Source organism: Microcaecilia unicolor, chromosome 4, assembly GCF_901765095.1.
Source record: "Microcaecilia unicolor chromosome 4, aMicUni1.1, whole genome shotgun sequence".
Taxonomy (NCBI): domain Eukaryota; kingdom Metazoa; phylum Chordata; class Amphibia; order Gymnophiona; family Siphonopidae; genus Microcaecilia; species Microcaecilia unicolor.
Window position 1 is genome coordinate 124813505 of NC_044034.1, and position 18125 is coordinate 124831629.

At 42.1% G+C, this 18125-nt stretch overlaps 1 protein-coding gene across 4 annotated transcripts in view; it reads right to left on the bottom strand.

Moving 5' to 3' along the window:
• PIBF1 (progesterone immunomodulatory binding factor 1) overlaps positions 1-18125 on the bottom strand; it is a 245362-nt gene that overhangs the window by 171044 nt on the left and 56193 nt on the right. For all 4 annotated transcript variants that reach the window (XM_030200619.1, XM_030200618.1, XM_030200616.1 and 1 more), the window contains exons 8-9: positions 8743-8924; positions 4571-4696 (exon numbers count right to left, since the gene is read on the bottom strand). In XM_030200619.1, the coding sequence (XP_030056479.1) occupies positions 4571-4696; positions 8743-8924 (308 nt within the window). The remainder of the gene's footprint in view (positions 1-4570; positions 4697-8742; positions 8925-18125) is intronic.

Genomic DNA, 18125 nt, shown 5'->3' on the forward strand with positions numbered 1-18125 from the left:
ATTTCAACGTTTTTATTGAAAACAGTACAAAAGATAACGTACCTCAATACACTGTTTCTCAGATCAATAACATCCATTAACATAACTTTGCTGTGTTACAAAGCTTTTCCTGATTCCAAGTTTTCCCTTTTCCCCCTCCCCCTCCCTTTTATACTTGGCAATTTAGCTCCAGATGCTTAACTTCCCCTCTGTTAACTCTGAGAAAGTAGTATTATTGGAGGCTCCAAAGACTATTATATGTCGTTCATCTCTTCCCTTCCTCTCCTCCCCACTCCTCGTAACCCTTTCTCTCCATTCCTCTCCTCCCTTCCCCCACCCCTGCTCAAGTCAGACAGATGCCCACGTTCTTATCACATCTCTTTACTCCAACACATTAAGTACCAGGCTCCTCCCTCTAGGTGACAAGGTAGCTATATATGCTCTCCAAACTTTTAGGAATAAATTTTTCTGCTTAGCTGAGCGTTTAGCTTCTTTCGCCTCCCACATCATCAATTGGTGCACCAAGTTCCGTCAATGCCAGTATTCGGGCGTCATGCAAGATACATTTTCTTGCTAGTAAACAAAATTTTCGAAACAACAAGGTATCCTCCCTTGAGGCCCCCCTAAAGGACCCTGGCACATCCAGGAGCATTTGAACTGGGTTCCCCCCTATCTCCCGCTTCATCAAACATGACAAAAGGTTGGCTATTCTTCCCCAAATCCCTGAATGTTCCTGCAACACCAGAAGGCATGGTAAAAAGTGTTGTCAGCTTGTTTACACCTTTGACACAGAGATGTCTGCACCCCCCCCCCCCCCCCCCCCGAATTTTGCGACCTGAGCTTGAGCGAGATATACCCTGTGTACCACCCGGTATGCACATTCCCTATAGTTAGCTTCACTAACCAGTTTTGGAATCTCCTTTAAGTGTCGCGATATGTCCCATGAGGATAAATTGATTCCCACATCGCTCTCCCATCTACTCTTCAGCTGAGCAAAATTTCCCGGGTCCCTTCGCTCCCACAATGCTTTCTGCAAACTGGATATTGAGGGTTCTGCATGTGAAATCTCCTCGAAAAAACTTTTCCACCTTCTTCTCGTGTTCTGACCAATCCTGTCCCTATCTAGTGATTGTATAAAGTGCTTTAGTTGGCAGTGAGCAAATGTGTCCCCCCACCGAATGTTGTCAGGGCCTAACAATTGTTCCAGTGTCTTGATCATGCCATCTGCGCCTACAACATCCCCCAAACAACCCAATCCTCTCTCTCTTCCCATTGACGAAAAGCCAGGTTTTCCATACCTGCCTGAAACATTGGATTTCCCCTTATAGGCAGGAGTTCAGTTACCCCAGTGCCCACTTTCAGACAATTCCCCAGATACTGCCAGGCATCCCTCAGTGGCTTCAACAACAAGCTATTCCTATATTTCCCCGGGATCTGCGCCTTATCTATCTCCAAAAGAGCCTGCATTTTGTAAGGAGCAAAAAATGCCCCCTCCTCTTCTAATGGCGTATAATAATTCGAACCGAATAACCAATCCCTGACGTGCCTTAACATACAAGCCACATTATATAGTTTCAAATTGGGTAGGCCAAGCCCGCCTTGATGCCACCCGCACATGAGCCATTGGTATTTCACTTTTGCTTTCTTATTTGCCCAGCAGAAACGTATAACCATCCTATAAAAAGCTCTAAGGTCTTTAGTCAACAGATATAACGGTAGTGTTTACATGACATATAACCACCTTGGTAAAATCACCATGCGTATAAGGCACAACCTTCCTATCAACGGCAGCTGCAGGGCACTCCAGCTCTCCAATTGCTGCTGAGTCTGGGATAGCAGCAATCCAATGTTGAGAGTGTACAAGTCAGACACCCCCGGGGTCAACAAAACACCCAGGTATCTAAACAAGCCCGTTGCCCACTGCAGTGGAAACCACCCAAGGAAACAATTAAAAAATATCACCCATAGTAGTATAAACTTGTAACATTAACAACAACATTACTAATCAAGGTTTTTCTCAACATTTACACATGATACCATAGTGTTCTCCCCAGACGTTTTTGGCAGCTGGGTAGCATGGAGGAGTAGCTGGGTGACGATGGAGAAATGCTAAATTTCCAAAGACCTTTGGTCTAACACAGTATAGCAGTTCTTATGAGTTAAATGTTAACATGCTCTTTATTCACAAAAATCCAACCTCCTCCAACAACAGGTAGGACATTTCTCCATGGAGGTCACCATACAAAAAAATATTTTGATTCTCATGTCATCTGAACAACAGCAACATAAATCTCTCCATTACTTGTGACCTCACTTAGCCACTGTTTGGAAAACAGGATATTGGGCTAGATGGACCATAGGTTTGACTCAGTATGGCTACTCTTATGTTCTGACCAGGCACACTGTGAAATGCAAAACCTGAAAAAAAATGTCAATTCATCGTATATGTAGCAAACCTGTCATATAAGTAGCACTAATTCTTAAGATTCAAACAGCAAGAATAGGCAACACTATAAATATTACACTGGGCCAGAACACCAATACACCTACTTCTGTTCAAACAGAACAAGTGTGATTTCTATAGATTTCTACACAAACTACATGCAAACAGCATACCACACATTGGTCACAGATAAAAAACAGCCATATAGCAGTCAGATCTGTGGATCCAGTGGATACTGAGCACCCCCAATATTGAGCAAGCTCCTTCATTATGTCCAGGGATGGGTTATTTGTATTGTATTGCATCCCCAATCATTTTGAAATGATGGCACCTATGCATAGACAGACCCTCACCAAACACAGATCAGAAATTAAAATACCAAAATAAAAATTGAACTGGTAACCCCAAGAAGTCAAAAATCAGCACTCAACACTGGAAAAATAAAAACAAATGCATTTACCCTTGTATTGAACACAATACAAAGACAAATGCAATGCACATGTCCCAAAACTAACATATTCCAGTTCATAAATTCAGAATAAAAACGCTTTTTTTTCTACCTTTGTTGTCTAGGTATATTTTATTTTTCCAATCATGTTGGTCCCAGTGAGTTTCTCTCTTCTACTTTCCTGTCTGTCAACTTTCTCCACTGGCTATTTGTCCTTTTTCCTTGCTTCCCCTGTCTTCTATTCCCTCACATCTGTCTCTGATATATTTATCTTTCCCTTTAAGCTCTTTCCTCCTTTTCTTTCCTGCATTTCTCTCCATTTAAATTTCACCCTCTCTCTCTCTACGGTTCTCCAATGCCTTCTTTTTACTTTTCACGTACCTATCAAATTTCTCTCTCTTTTTCTCAGTCCCTAGCTCTCCCATTTCCGATCTAATTCCATCCCCAGTCTCCTATTCCCTTCCGTCATCCCCATTACCACATTTTTACCCTCTGTACTCACCATCCTCCTCTCACTCATGTCCTTGACAACCCCTCATGGCTTTTCCCACATTGTTCCATGTTCATCATTTCCTCTCCCTTCACCTTTGTAGCTCAGCATCTCATCTTTCTCTTTTCTTCTTTCCACCACCTATACTGTTGTTGCTCATCTTCCCTCTCTCCTTCTCCCAACCCCCACCCTTAGAGCTCATCTTCTCTCTCCTCACACCCACTCTTGTAGCCAAACATCTTTCCTCTCTCTCCTCCTTCCTCAACATTTGCAGCCTTTCATCTCCCTGTCCCCTTTTTATTCCCCATCTCAACAGTGCTGCTTCTCACCTTTCTGGCCAATAATGTAGCTTCTCCCATTCTCTTTCTCTCTCTCCTTCCCCCCATAGTCAGCTTTACACTACATTTCCCTTCCTTCTCCTTCCCCTCATAGTTGGCATCTCTCCCCTCTCAAATCCATCTCCTCCCCCCTCTCCCAATAGTTAGCATTTCCTCACTCTTTCCTACTTCATATCTAGAATCCCATTGTCTTCCCTCCCCCCTTGTTTCCATTATGCCCTTGCCACCCTGTCCAGCATTTCTCCTTCCCCCACCGACAAGCGGTCCAATATTTCTCCTTCTCCCCCCACCGACCCACCACTGGTCCAGCTTTTCTCCTCCCCCCCCCCCCCCCACTGGTTCCTCTTTCCACCCTACCATTGAACCAGCTTTTCTTCTTTGCCCCTCCTCCACCATCGGACCAGTTTTTCTCCTTCATCCCCGCCCCTACCATCAGACCAGTTTTTCCTCCCTCTTTTCCCCCTATCCATCTCACCACTGGACCAGCTTTTCTCTCTTCTCCCCCTACCCATGCACCATTGGACCAGCTTTTCTCTCTTTTTTCCCTCCTATCCACCCACTAGTGAACCAGCTTTTCTCCTTCTCCCCACCCACCACAGGGTCCAGCTTTCCTCCTTCTCCCCCCCCCCCCCACCATTGGTCCAGTTTTAATGGGTTTCTTTAGCATTGCCATGGGGGAATCACTAGTGCGGTTTGGTAAAGAGGCCCTATGTTTCCATGCCCTACTTTTCACTTATGCATACCCCACATAATTTTACAATTATTTCCCATTTGAAAACCAAGCTTTATATACAGAAAGCTCTTCATAAAATTACCCCAAATAGCACAAAAATAAATACCAAGATGTCTTTTCAAAACAATCTATTAGTTACCTGTTCTCACGTTCATACATCTCTTTGGAAGCTCCCCGAAGCTGCTCAATTTCTTGATTTGTTTTCAACCTGATTTGCTCCAACTCACCATGCAATTTGTTTTCATATTCGGTTTTGTATTGGTCCCTGCAAATATTTAAGTTAGAAGTTCAGTAAAAGAAAATGTATTTGTCCTCTGCTGTTAAAAAATATTGGCCTCAGCCTTGAATGAGTTACTAAACATAACTGAATCCTTTTTTGCTTACACCTGGGAATATAATATTTTTCAACACAAAGTAAGGCTAGCAACAACATTTTTTTCAGGTAATTCGGGCAAAAAAGAAGTTGTCCTTCAAGTGCATACACTTGCAACAACTATACATTCTCTGTATAGTTGTAACATTGCAGGAAGAGAACAGTGACATCATCCATGGACAGAGAGTAGGCAGAGCTTTGGTCCTGAGAACAGGGCTCCACAGTCCAAAATCTATTTCCTGCCCATCTGCCACCATGCAAAGGCCCCATCAGTTCATTTTTGTTCATGGACAACAGTTCTCTCCTGTTGAGATCCTTCCAGTTTTGTCTTCAGCAAAATTTAAGAGACAGACAGACATGAAGATCACAAGATCCTTTTCTTGGCTCCTTAACCAGGTGCAAGTGCTGGCATCATGCATCTCAGCGACTATTTAACACCTTATCTCAGTACTGAAAAGCTACATCAACTCTTCCCCTGCAAGGCACCAAACAATCCCAAAGTCCCAAGAGAAATTTAATATGCCCAGATAAGCAATGACTCTGGGTCGGATGATTTCAAAATCTCAGCTTGGGTCCCTCCCCCACCTCCACTCAAAATGGGAAAATGGTAGAGGCTATTATTAAAAACAAAATTACAGAGCACATCCAAGGACATGGATTACTGAGACCAAGTCAGCATGGCTTTTGTGTGGGGAAATCTTGCCTGACCAATTTACTTCAATTCTTTGAAGGAGTGAACAAACATGTGGACAAAGGGGAGTCGGTTGATATTCTGTATCTGGATTTTCAAAAGGCGTTTGACAAGGTACCTCATGAAAGGCTACAGAGGAAATTGGAGGGTCACGGGATAGGAGGAAATGTCCTATTGTGGATTGAAAACTGGTTGAAGGATAGGAAACAGAGAGTGGGGTTAAATGGGCAGTATTCACAATGGAGAAGGGTAGTTAGTGGGGTTCCTCAGGGGTCCGTGCTAGGACCGCTGCTTTTTAATATATTTATAAATGATTTAGAGATGGGAGTAACTAGCGAGGTAATTAAATTTGCTGATGACACAAAGTTATTCAAAGTCGTTAAATCACGACAGGATTGTGAAAAATTACAAGAGGACATTACGAGACTGGGAGACTGGGCGGCTAAATGGCAGATGATGTTAATGTGAGCAAGTGCAAGGTGATGCATGTGGGAAAAAAGAACCCGAATTATAGCTACGTCATGCAAGGTTCCACGTTAGGAGTTACGGACCAAGAAGGGATCTGGGTGTCGTCGTCGATAACACACTGAAACCTTCTGCTCAGTGTGCTGCTGCGGCTAAGAAAGCGAATAGAATGTTGGGTATTATTAGGAAAGGTATGGAAAACAGGTGTGAGGATGTTATAATGCCGTTGTATCGCTCCATGGTGCGACCGCACCTTGAGTATTGTGTTCAATTCTGGTCGCTGCATCTCAAGAAAGATATAGTAGAATTGGAAAAGGTGCAGCGAAGGGCGACTAAAATGATAGCGGGGATGGGACGACTTCCCTATGAAGAAAGACTAAGGAGGCTAGGGCTATACAGCTTGGAGAAGAGACGGCTGAGGGGAGACATGATAGAGGTATATAAAATAATGAGTGGAGTGGAACAGGTGGATGTGAAGCTTCTGTTCACGCTTTCCAAAATACTAGGACTAGGGGGCATGCGATGAAACTACAGTGTAGTAAATTTAAAACAAATCGGAGAAAATTTTTCTTCACCCAACGTGTAATTAAACTCGAATTCGTTGCCGGAGAAAGTGGTGAAGGCGGTTAGCTTAGCAGAGTTTAAAAAGGGGTTGGACGGTTTCCTAAAGGACAAGTCCATAAACCGCTACTAAACGGACTTGGAAAAATCCAAAATTCCAGGAATAACATGTATAGAATGTTTGTACGTTTGGGAAGCTTGCCAGGTGCCCTTGGCCTGGATTGGCCGCTGTCGTGGACAGGATGCTGGGCTCGATGGACCCTTGGTCTTTTCCCAGTATGGCATTACTTATGTACTTATGAATATTTACAGTATAGCCAACAACAAATCTATCAGCCAAGTTTTACAATGAAATAGCCAAGCAGGAATATCTTTCTAGTAACCTCCCACATTTAGGTTAGCCTATATCTGTACTGCATCCTGCAACACATAATAGCATGTTGTACTAGGAGGGCTGTTATATTTTGTCTTCTGATGTTACTTCTATGTTCGAACATTATTGTTTTGATTTTTCTGATGGTTTTTCCTACATAGATAAGTTCACACGGGCAGAGGATAAGGTAAACAACACCTTCCATATTGCAATTGGAGGAGTGTTCGAGAGGATATTCCTTCCCAGTTTGTGGGTGGGGGAAGGAATATCTTCAATTTGCTTTGTATGGAGACATATGTTTGTACTGCTGATCCTATGCTATCATTGCTTAAGGATGATTGACCATTGTATTTTTTTAAATATATTTTTTTGATAGTTACTATGTCTGCTCCATTGTCTGTATATATACTTTTAAATAACGCTTTCTTATGCTGACATTAGATATATTCTTTATATCTGACCCTCTTGCAGATATTGCTGCTGTCAACTTAAATCACAACCACAACATAACATGAGAAGCTTTAATTAAGTATTCCGGATATTCCCATAGCAACCCTTTACATGCTAGCAATTCTGTAACTATTCTACTTAAAAATCATAGGTTAACAATGAAATTACTACAAATATAATTTCAAAATATATTTATTGAAGATTTTTAAATAAAAATGAAATATAGATTATATTAAATGTGTGTATGACTTACAAAAAGCTTTTTTCTCTCAAAAAACATTCTTATTGCATATAAAAACGTATGGATAAAGGAAAAAGTACATATATAATAGACTCTTATCCTCCTTGGATTCGCCTCACTTTTTTGTTTTGCTGCTCACAGTTGCGAAGAGGAACACTTCTCTTTTTTGGGGTTTTTTAAAAAACTTGCCATGTCATAACTACCATATGAGGGGAAGTCTTGGCATGAGCAGCCAGGTAGAAATAAAAACAATTAAAGTTTAAATGTGCTAAATTCTTGTCAAGTCTTAACTACTTGAAGAAAGGAGAGGAAACAATTGAGGTGGCCTGGTTTCTGAAAGGAAAATAAAAGTCAGGTGAAGTGAATACTCAGTGGGAAAAACACATCTGCACATCACCATGGACAAAACCAGATGGAGGGGTTTTGCAAAACAGTGGTCAAGCAAGCAACTTCATGTTTTTCAAGACTCTGGAAGTCGTCATCAGATGATATTACCCACATGTTCTCAGAGAAGCAGAATAAGAAACCTTGCACATACTAGGGTCAGTCTCCTCTGTGTAAAATGAATAATGTCTGCTGCTATCTACAGAGATGATTCCTCCAAAACAGTTACCATAAAATACCTTCTTAAACATGTTGTGGTCAATGGTATCTAAAGCTGCTCATTTTAAAATGCAAAACTACACATTTATATATTTTTTAAAGAAAAAAAAAGTGTGGTTTACCTGGAATCAAAACCAAAACAAAAAAAAAAAACTTATGAAAGTCCCAGTTTAACCCACACCACCAGAAAAAGTCAGCTGAAATACATTTTTTTCTTTTTTGTTTTCTTAAATATTGAGACTTGGAAACCTACTCAAATTAATTAGGTACTTAAAGAAAATATATCATTTTCAAATTTTGGTAAAACGTTTTTGTGTACAAAATGATTATAAGGTGTGGGCCAAAGAAGTTATTTCTACAGCATTTTTTTGATGTACTCAAATAATATTTAGAGCTCTGGTTTGAAGATCATACACTTTACAGAGAAGAAAAATATATTTTAACTACAAGCTATGAAGGGACACATTTTTCAAAATTATTTGTTATCTGTTACTATTAGTTTTTTGAAGATGTAGCAATTATCATTTAGTCTACTGCCTTTAATTTATTTTTACCTTGAAGTCACATATTTTTCATACATATCCTCCCTTGCTTTTTTGGCTTCCTCAAGCTGTACCTGGAAACGTTCCAGGCGATCTTCTTCATGAGCACAACGAACATTAAGCTCCATATTTTGACGACTGAGGTACTCTTTATCTTTTTGAAGTAAAGTAGCAGTCTGTTTTAAGGTTGCCACCTGCACAGGATAAAAAGAAATAGCTTATTCAATACTCATATTTTAGCTAAATTATAAAATCAAAGTCCATTTAAGCACAGCATCAGACCCCTACAATGAAAGGATTCATTGATGAAATTAAAAACAATTACACCCAAGATCAATACTTGAAATTGTGACCCAATCAAAATCTTTTGTTCTTAACTTTTGTTTATGTATAGACAGCTCCCCCTAATAATCACTACAGAAGAGAGAGAAGTATGAACCCCAGTACAAAAAAGCAGCTACATTTCATCAAAATACAGTACTGCTAAAAACTGACAAATCAAATTGCACCAGCAAGACTGGTACCTCACTAATAAAATATATCACCGACCTTAAGATACAGGATAGCATTTGGAATTCAGCAAAAAAATGTTTTTTTTTCCCATAGAAATATATTTAAGTTTATTCTAATTGATTATTACATACAGAGCAATGGAAGGGGAAAGGGGATGGGATTTGATATGACTTTTCTGTGGTTACAAATCAAAGCGGTTTACATAATATATACAGGTTACTTATTTTGTTCCTAGGGCAAAGAAGGATTAAGTGACTTTCCACGGAGTCACAAGGAGCTGAATTGGGAATCAAATCTGGTTCCCTAGGTTCTCAGGGAACTGCACTAACCATTAGGCTACTCCTCCACGCAAAGGGAAATGCAACATTTTGCAATGCAAATCTGCAAATGATTTCATACTCCCAAAACAGGGACAGATCCCCGCAAAGGCCTACTAGGCCAAAGCCCAGGAACCCAAATGTCTGCGGAACCCTTCTCATTATCAATGTGGGCTATGCATAGTACACTACCTGTATAGTCTGGTGGTTGTGTTTTTAAGGAACGTGATAAATCTGGTTATAAACTCTGATGAAACCTGACATTTGCCATTTATTAATGCTCATGTCAATACCCTATAACACTAACATTAACTTTAACCAAGCAAAATATTTTCTTTTCTTCCATCTACCAATACCTACAAAGACTACATTTCTACTTCTGCTTATGCCATTTACATCATTTGTCATTGACATTTTGTCAGCTGTTGTTGAGTGGATTGTAAGCGTTTAAGTGGTGCCGCTAGGTGCAAACTTTGAAAATAAAAAGATAAGAAAGAATCGGAATTGTTAAAAATATGAAACTAATATTGTCTTTTGGATTTGTCCTTTGTTGGTGGACTGCAGCCAGGGCCCCTGGCTGGCAACAGATCAGGCTACAGACAAGTCAGACTCAGAGGAGAAAGGAAAGTTAACACCAGTGGTTGCAGCAGGGGTGGGTGATGATGAGTGTGAGACAGCTGCAAGCAGTGCAGCTGCAGGAGAGAGAGATGGGGCCCTTGAATCCTGCATCCAAGGTGAGGTTCTGACAGAAGAAAATATGGCCAGAAGGACTGCAGCAGTGTTTCATATCTATCAACAACCATCTATGTATAATTCATTGAGCTCATGGGTGAAAAAACAAAGCAGAAGATAAAGGAAGAAACTGCAAGAGGCAGTATTTTTCCGTGATTGTTGACTCAACACTTGACTTGGCTCACACATTGATTTGTTAACATTTATTTTCAGATTTGTAAACAGCAATGGTAAAGCTGTAGAATGATTTTCAGTATTCCAGCCAATCTACTGCCAAACCAGAGAAACTTTGGCAGACTGTATGGAGTTGATGGTAAAAGATTTGGGGATAGGTCTACAGAACTGCCATGGCCAGACATACGGTAGTGCCAGTAATAAATCTGGAACCTACAATGGCATGCAAGCACACCTCAAGAGAAATAATCTTATGATCCATTATGTCCCTTGTGAAGCACATTCACTAAACTTAGTTGGTGTGAATAGTATTGATGGATGAAACATGGCAGTTTGTAACTACTTTGACCTGCTGCAAGCTCTATGCATTTGCTTCTTCTTCCACCTATTGTTGAAACAGGGTGCTTGCAAATGCCAATTTTCCTGTTACTCTTACGTTAAAATCTCTGTCAAACCATGATGGAAAACTCGGGCAAATTCTGCCAAAGCCCTTTGGAATAACTATAGTACTATAAGATCAGCGTTACAGGCTATTTCAGAAGATGAAGCTGACACGCAAAGAGAAGCTAATGAACTCTGGAAAGCTAACCACCTTAGAAATGGCTTTCATAGCACATTTCTGGAACAATATTTTAGCTCGATTCAATGCAACACCACTGTACTGCTGAAAAGCGATGTTGATCTTGCCACTGAGGGAGCCCTCAATTTGATGCTGATTTTCCTTGATAAAGGAATTTGTTCAACAGCTATGAATGTAAAGCAGATGGGGCGAGTGGCAGTGAGGCGGCAGCAGGGACGGGCCAACGGCAGAAAATTGGCTTGTGTGCTTTGTCAAACTCTCGGGAAGGACTCACCTGGGCCCTTCAGTTCATAACACAGTTCCTAAAGAAAGACAACCCAGCACTATATCATACACAACTTCCTCCTTCCATCTGAAAATCATAAAGACCTGTAATGCTACTCTGTGTGCCGGCCAGATGTCCCCACAGAAGTCACACCCACTCCTGAGAGATTCAGCAGAGAGAGGTGTCAGCCCCCCAATGTTGAGAAGACTGTCTAACAGGGCCCGCGGGCCCTCTTGTCGACTAGCCACAAAAGGCCCGATCCACTAATTCTGGTGAGTAATCCCAACAGCGAATTAGTGATTACACCCAAAGCCAGACTTGCCTCCAAACTTACATGAAGCACCACGCCCCCTTCACCTGGCACAGAACTTACGCTTTTAAAAAAAATATGCTAGGCCTGGCTACTATGGCTAGCCCTTCTAGGCTTCTCTAACATAACTTCATCACCAGATAAGGATCCACCGCTTAAGCACATACCAATCATACGAAGAACCATACGTAACCCCCAAAACAATCCTATGGGCTGTTCCCCTTCGCACCCTCAGCTTGAAACAAAACTTGAAAACAGATTAGGACACCTCCCCCCCCCCCCCCCCCCCCGCAAGAAAATAGGCTACTTAAACCAATTAAATAGGACATATCAGACTTGGCTATTGATGACATCATTCCAGTACTTTTTAATTACATTAACACCAGATCGGTAGGCAACAAATTGCAACTTTTGAATGATCTAATAACCTCCCATGATCCGGGATTTATGTTCCTAGTGGAATCCTGGCTAAAAGAAATGGATAGCCCCATTATTCCTCACCTCTGCCCGCAGGGCTACAAGACCCTAAACTCCCCTAGGCTAGGAAAACCAGGAGAGGCGTTGGCCATAGTATACAAAAGCTTCTTTAACTTCACCTTGACCAATCAGTAAGATCTCCAGAAATCAAAGCCTTGCTATGCAACCTTCAAGTCCTAACCTCATACTTTAGATTGCTACTAGTACTGGGCAAGCAAACCATACTGATGCAATTTGACATCTCCACAGTCTTTGATTCCTTGGACCATGATCTACTACTAGGAAAGCTGAGCGAAACTGGGTTGTCGGGAACAGAGTTCAACTGGTTGCAAGAATTCCAGATTAATAGGAGCTACTGTGTCCGTAAAAACAACAAATTGTCACAATTCTGGGCACCATCTTATGGGGTATAAGACCCCCCACTCCTCTTTAATGTGTTTATATCATCTCTCGGAAATATCAAGAAGAACTCCTGCTATCATACGCAGATGACATCTTCATGCTGATTCCAATTTGCAGCAACCTGGCAGACACCACTTGTACCCAACCAGCTGCTTGGAACACATAGAGCATTGGGCCACCAAGACCAGACTGAAGTTGAAAATGAATAAACCAAACTACTATGGTTTCACACTCCAAATATCCCAATCCCAAGTACAATAACCTTACCTGCAGGCTTATCCCTACCGGTGGAGAAAAACTCAAAAGTCCTAGGAGTGATTCTGGATGCCACACTATCCATCGAACCACAAATCAATCACCTATGGCAAAAGCCACTCTACAAGCTCAAACTGATCAGATCTTACTTTCTACTCTGCTTTCGCCCTGCTAGTTATCACTAGTTCTCTCTCACACAAATTACTATAATGTTCTATACTTAGGTCTCTCCAAAAAATTGATGCCCGGGCTCCAACTTATGCAGAACACTTCGGCCAGGCTGATCTTCAGACTATGAAAATTTGACCAAATCACACCCTAATTGAAACTACTACACTAGCTTCCAACCCAAAAGAGAGCGCTATTCAAAGCTACCTATTTTTCCAAATCATATATGGATCAACATCAGCTTTGCTGACTGACATCTTTAAAGACTTTATATTCAGTCACTCCACTACAACACCTCCTGAAATTCAGTATTCCAAGCACGAAAAATGTTTGCTTCAAATACTTAAGTGCTTCATTTTCCTTCAAGTTCATTCCCCTATGGAACTCCCTACCTACCTCAATCTGTCTAGAACACTCCTATCTTAGCTTTAGGAAAAAACTGAAAACCTATTCATTTGACAGTACTAACGAGTGCAATATGTAATATGTTTACAGAAAATACAGAACAAAATATGTAACATGTCTAAGTAGATTGTAAAACTGCTCTATAACTACTTGTGAAACATCCCCAACTTACTGATGTAACCCTAAGGACAACCACTTTACCTAGCGGTATACAAACAATAAATTGATATGGATATTGATGTGCATGGTGTCAATCCTACAAAAAGGGCATTCAGTGGAGACTGAGATGGAAATGCAAGCGTTCTGTTGATAAAACTGACGATGAAGATTCAGACTTTACTCTCAAAAGAAGGAGACCATTTCTGATAGAGTCAGTTAATGTGGCTATTCACAACTTAAGTCAACAGTCTTGGGTGCCATCTTGATGCTTACAAGCACCTCTGTATGCTAGCTGGCATACGTTTTGATACAGAGGCAGAGTCTGCTCCTTCGATCACACACAAGGCTAAGTGCCTCTCAGACACGTATCTGTCTGTTCTGGACAGCAGCCTGGGAAATGACCCGATTCAAATAAAGCATTAATTGTGGGTGTCATGGACAGGCGTCAGATGGCAGAATGCTGCCACAGAAAATGATGAATACTTTCCTGAAATATGGGTTCCAATATACTTTACCTAGTACCGTGTTTCCCCGAAAATAGGACATCCTCCAAAAGTAAGACCTAGTAGAGGTCTTGCTGCAATTTGAAAATATAAGGCCTCCCCCGAAAATAAGACCTAGCAGGGGAGGCCTTATTTTTCGGGGAAACATCGGGGTCACCCCCCACCCGAGATCGCCGGCTCCCCCCCTCGATCAGCGGCTCCCCCGCCCTCAGTCGCTCCCGGAACTAACCTCTTAACCGCTTCCTTTCACCTTCGCACTCGCCGCAAGCAGCAGGGCTGGCCACTCCTTCCTTCCGTGTCCCGCCCTCGCCTGACGTTACGTTACGTCAGGCGAGGGCGGGACACGGAAGAAAGGAGTGGCCTGCCCTGCTGCTTGCGGCGAGTGCGAAGATGAATGGTGAAAGGAAGCATTTAAGAGGTTAGTTCCGGGAGCGACTGAGGGCAGGGGGAGCCGGCGATCTCAGGTGGGGGGGGGGGGGGGTGACCCCGATGTTTCCCCGAAAAATAAGGCCTCCCCTGAAAATAAGACCTAGCAGGTCTTGGGGAGCAAAATTTAATATAAGACAGTGTCTTATTTTCGGGGAAACACAGTATCTATACGGCTCTAAAACTGATTTTAACCTTACCGGTACAAATTGTGAGGGACAGGGCTCATTCTCACATATGGGATGGATGAAAAATTAGATGCGTACAAGGATGAAACAGAACTCAATTCACTTTCACTGAGGTCAACAGCAAGTGAATTTTCTAAAGAGATAGATTTTGATGATATGGTGGATGAGTTTTCATGGAGAAAATGAAGGCGAAAGCATCTATGAACATACTGTAATCTAGGTCCTATGTCTACATGAGCAATAGGCCTGCCATTATTCTGCCAGCAATTGTTAATAACTAGAGCTGCACATCGATTAAAATGTTTTAATCACATTTTAATCGTATAAAGACAATCATTGTCTCCTATACAATGCAATACACAGACATTACATTACAATATGGGAAGGCGGCAGAACGAGAGGACATGAAATGAGATTGAAGGGGGGCAGACTCAGGAAAGATGTCAGGAAGTATTTTTTCACGGAGAGGGTGGTGGACGCTTGGAATGCCCTCCTGCGGGAGGTGGTGGAGATGAAAACGGTAACGGAGTTCAAACATGCGTGGGATATGCATAAAGGAATCCTGTGCAGAAGGAATGGATCCTCAGAAGCTTAGCTGAAATTGGGTGGCGGAGCAGGTGGGGGGAAGAGGGGTTGGTGGTTGGGAGGCTAGGATAAGGGAGGGCAGACTTATACGGTCCGTACCAGAGCCGGTGATGGGAGGCGGGACTGGTGGTTGGGAGGCGGGAAATACTGCTGGGCAGACTTATATGGTCTGTGCCCTGAAAAGGACAAGTACAAATTCAAGGTAAGGTATACACATATGAGTTTGTCTTGGGCAGACTGGATGGACCATGCAGGTCTTTTTCTGCCGTCATCTACTATGTTACTATGTAATATACGTCTATACCGCTGATAGCTTCAGGTTCTTAGCAGTTTACAATAATTAAAAAATCAAGACAGTCTCGGGAAGCAAAAAACAGAAAATCTTATTCAAGAACTAATTTTAACAAACGTCTTAAAAAGACAGGTTTTTACATTTTTCTTGACTAAGAAAAAAGATAACTGAGCAGCAAAACAAATATTAAAATCTCTCCAAGACCTCGATGCTTGAACTGCAAGAAGTCTATCAAACATTTTAAATCTCTTTACTCCATTAATAGATGGAAGGACAAGTGGAGGGGCATTTTCGAAAAAAAAGTCCAAATCCAGGAGCAGGGAGAACTGTATTTTCAAAAAAAGATGGACGTCTATCTATCGTTTCAAAAATACCATCAGAGACGTCCAAATCCTTAGATTTGGACATCCTTGAAATTTGGACGTTTCTGACTTTTGGCGATTTTCAAAACCAAAGACGTCCATGTCAAAAACGTTCAAATGCAAGCCATTTGGACGGGAGGAGACAACATTTATAGTGCACTGGTCCCCCTGACATACCAGGACACCAACAGGGCACCCTAGGGGGCACTGCAGTGGACTTCATAAAATGCTCCCAAGAATATAGCTCCCATACCTTGTGTGCTGAGCCCCCAAAAACCCACTACCCACAACTGTACGCCACTACCACAGCCCTTAAGGGGGAAAGGGGGGCACCTATATATGGGTACAGTGGGTTTGTGATAGATTTTGGAGAGCTCGCTGATTCCTCCACAAATGTAACAAGTAGGGGGAGTATGGGCCTGGGTCCGCCTGTTTGAAATGCATTGCAGTACCCACTAAAACTGCTCCTGGGACCTTTATGCGCTGTCACGGACCTGAGTATGACCTCTGAGGCTGGCACGAAATATTTTGAAACATGTTTTTTGATGGTGGGAGGGGGTTAGTGATCACTGGGGGAGTAACGGGATGCAGAAATGTTAAAGGAAATTAGGGACGCAAACAAACTGGCCAACACAATAATAATGGGTGATTTCAATTACCCCGATATTGACTGCGTAAATGTAACATCGGGGCATACTAGGGAGGTAAAATTCCTTGATGAAATCAAGGACTGCTTTATGGAGCAGCTGGTACAGGAGCCGACGACAGAAGGAAAAATTCTAGACCTAGTTCTTAGTGGAGCGCATGATCTGGTGTGGGAGGTAATGGTGCTGGGGCCGCTTGATAACAGTGATCATAATATGATCGGATTAGATATTAGCTTTGAAGTAAGTATACTTAGGAAATCAAATACGTTAGCGTTTAACTTTAAAAAAGGAGACTATGATAAAATGAGAAGAACGGTGAAAAAAAAAAACTTAGAGGAGCGGCTGCGAGGGTCAAATATTTACACCAGGCGTGGATGCTGTTCAAAAACACCATTCTGGAAGCCCAAGCTAAATATATTCCGCGTATTAAAACAGGAGGATGGAAGACCAAACGACAGCCAGCACGGTTAAAAAGTGAGGTGAAGGTAGCTATTATAGAGCTACAAGAAAATCCTTCAGAAAATGGAAGAAGGAACCGACTGAAAATAATTAGAAACAGCATAAGGAATGTCAAGTCAAATGCAAAGCGCTGATAAGGAGGGCTAAGAGAGACTTCGAAAAAAAAGATTACGTTGGAGGCCAAAACACATAGTAAAAAATTTTTTAGGTATATTAAAAGCAGGAAGCTGGCAAAAGAATCGGTTGGACCGCTAGATGATCAAGGAGTAAAAGGGGCGATCAGGGAAGCCAAAGCCATAGCGGAGAGATTAAATGAATTCTTTGCTTCGGACTTCACCGAGGAAGATTTGGGTGGGATACCGGTGCCAGACATGGTATTCGAAGCTGAGTCGGAGAAACTTAATGAATTCTCTGTAAACCTGGAGGATGTAATGGGGCATTTCTATAAACTGAAGAGTAGCAAATCTCCTGGACCGGATAGTATTCATCCCAGAGTACTGATAGAACTGAAAAATGAACTTGCAGAGTTATTGGGTTACTGTTAGTAATATGTAATACTAGTAAAAGAGCCCCGTTTCTGATGCAAATGAAACGGGGGCTAGCAAGGTTTTCTTCAGAGTATGCATGTGGGAGTGTGTATCCCTGCCCTCTCTCCCTCCCCCTCCCCACTCCGACTCCAGTCCTTCAGTGTTAAGTTTCCTGCTGTTCTATGTTTTTGTTACAGAGCGAGTGAGGGCATCTCTCTCCCCTCCTCCCTCTGAGTCCTTCACTGTGTGAGATTTCGTGCTGTGCTGTTTTCCTTCACTCATGGGGAAACCGGATATCTCTGGCGCTTCACACTTCCGGCTGGAGGCTTCATAGAACGTTGGTCTTGCCTTTTATATATATAGATGTGGAGGAGTGGCCTAGTGGTTAGAGGACCGGTCTTGCAATCCAGAGGTGGCCAGTTCAAATCCCACTGCTGCTCCTTGTGATCTTGGGCAAGTCACTTAACCCTCCATTGCCTCAGGTACAAACTTAGATTGTGAGCCCTCCTAGGACAGAGAAATATCCAGAGTACCTGAATGTAACTCACCTTGAGCTACTACTGAAAAAGGTGTGAGCAAAATCTAAATAAATAAATAAATTCATCCTTAAAATCGAGCATCGTACTGGAAGATTGGAGGGTGGCCAACG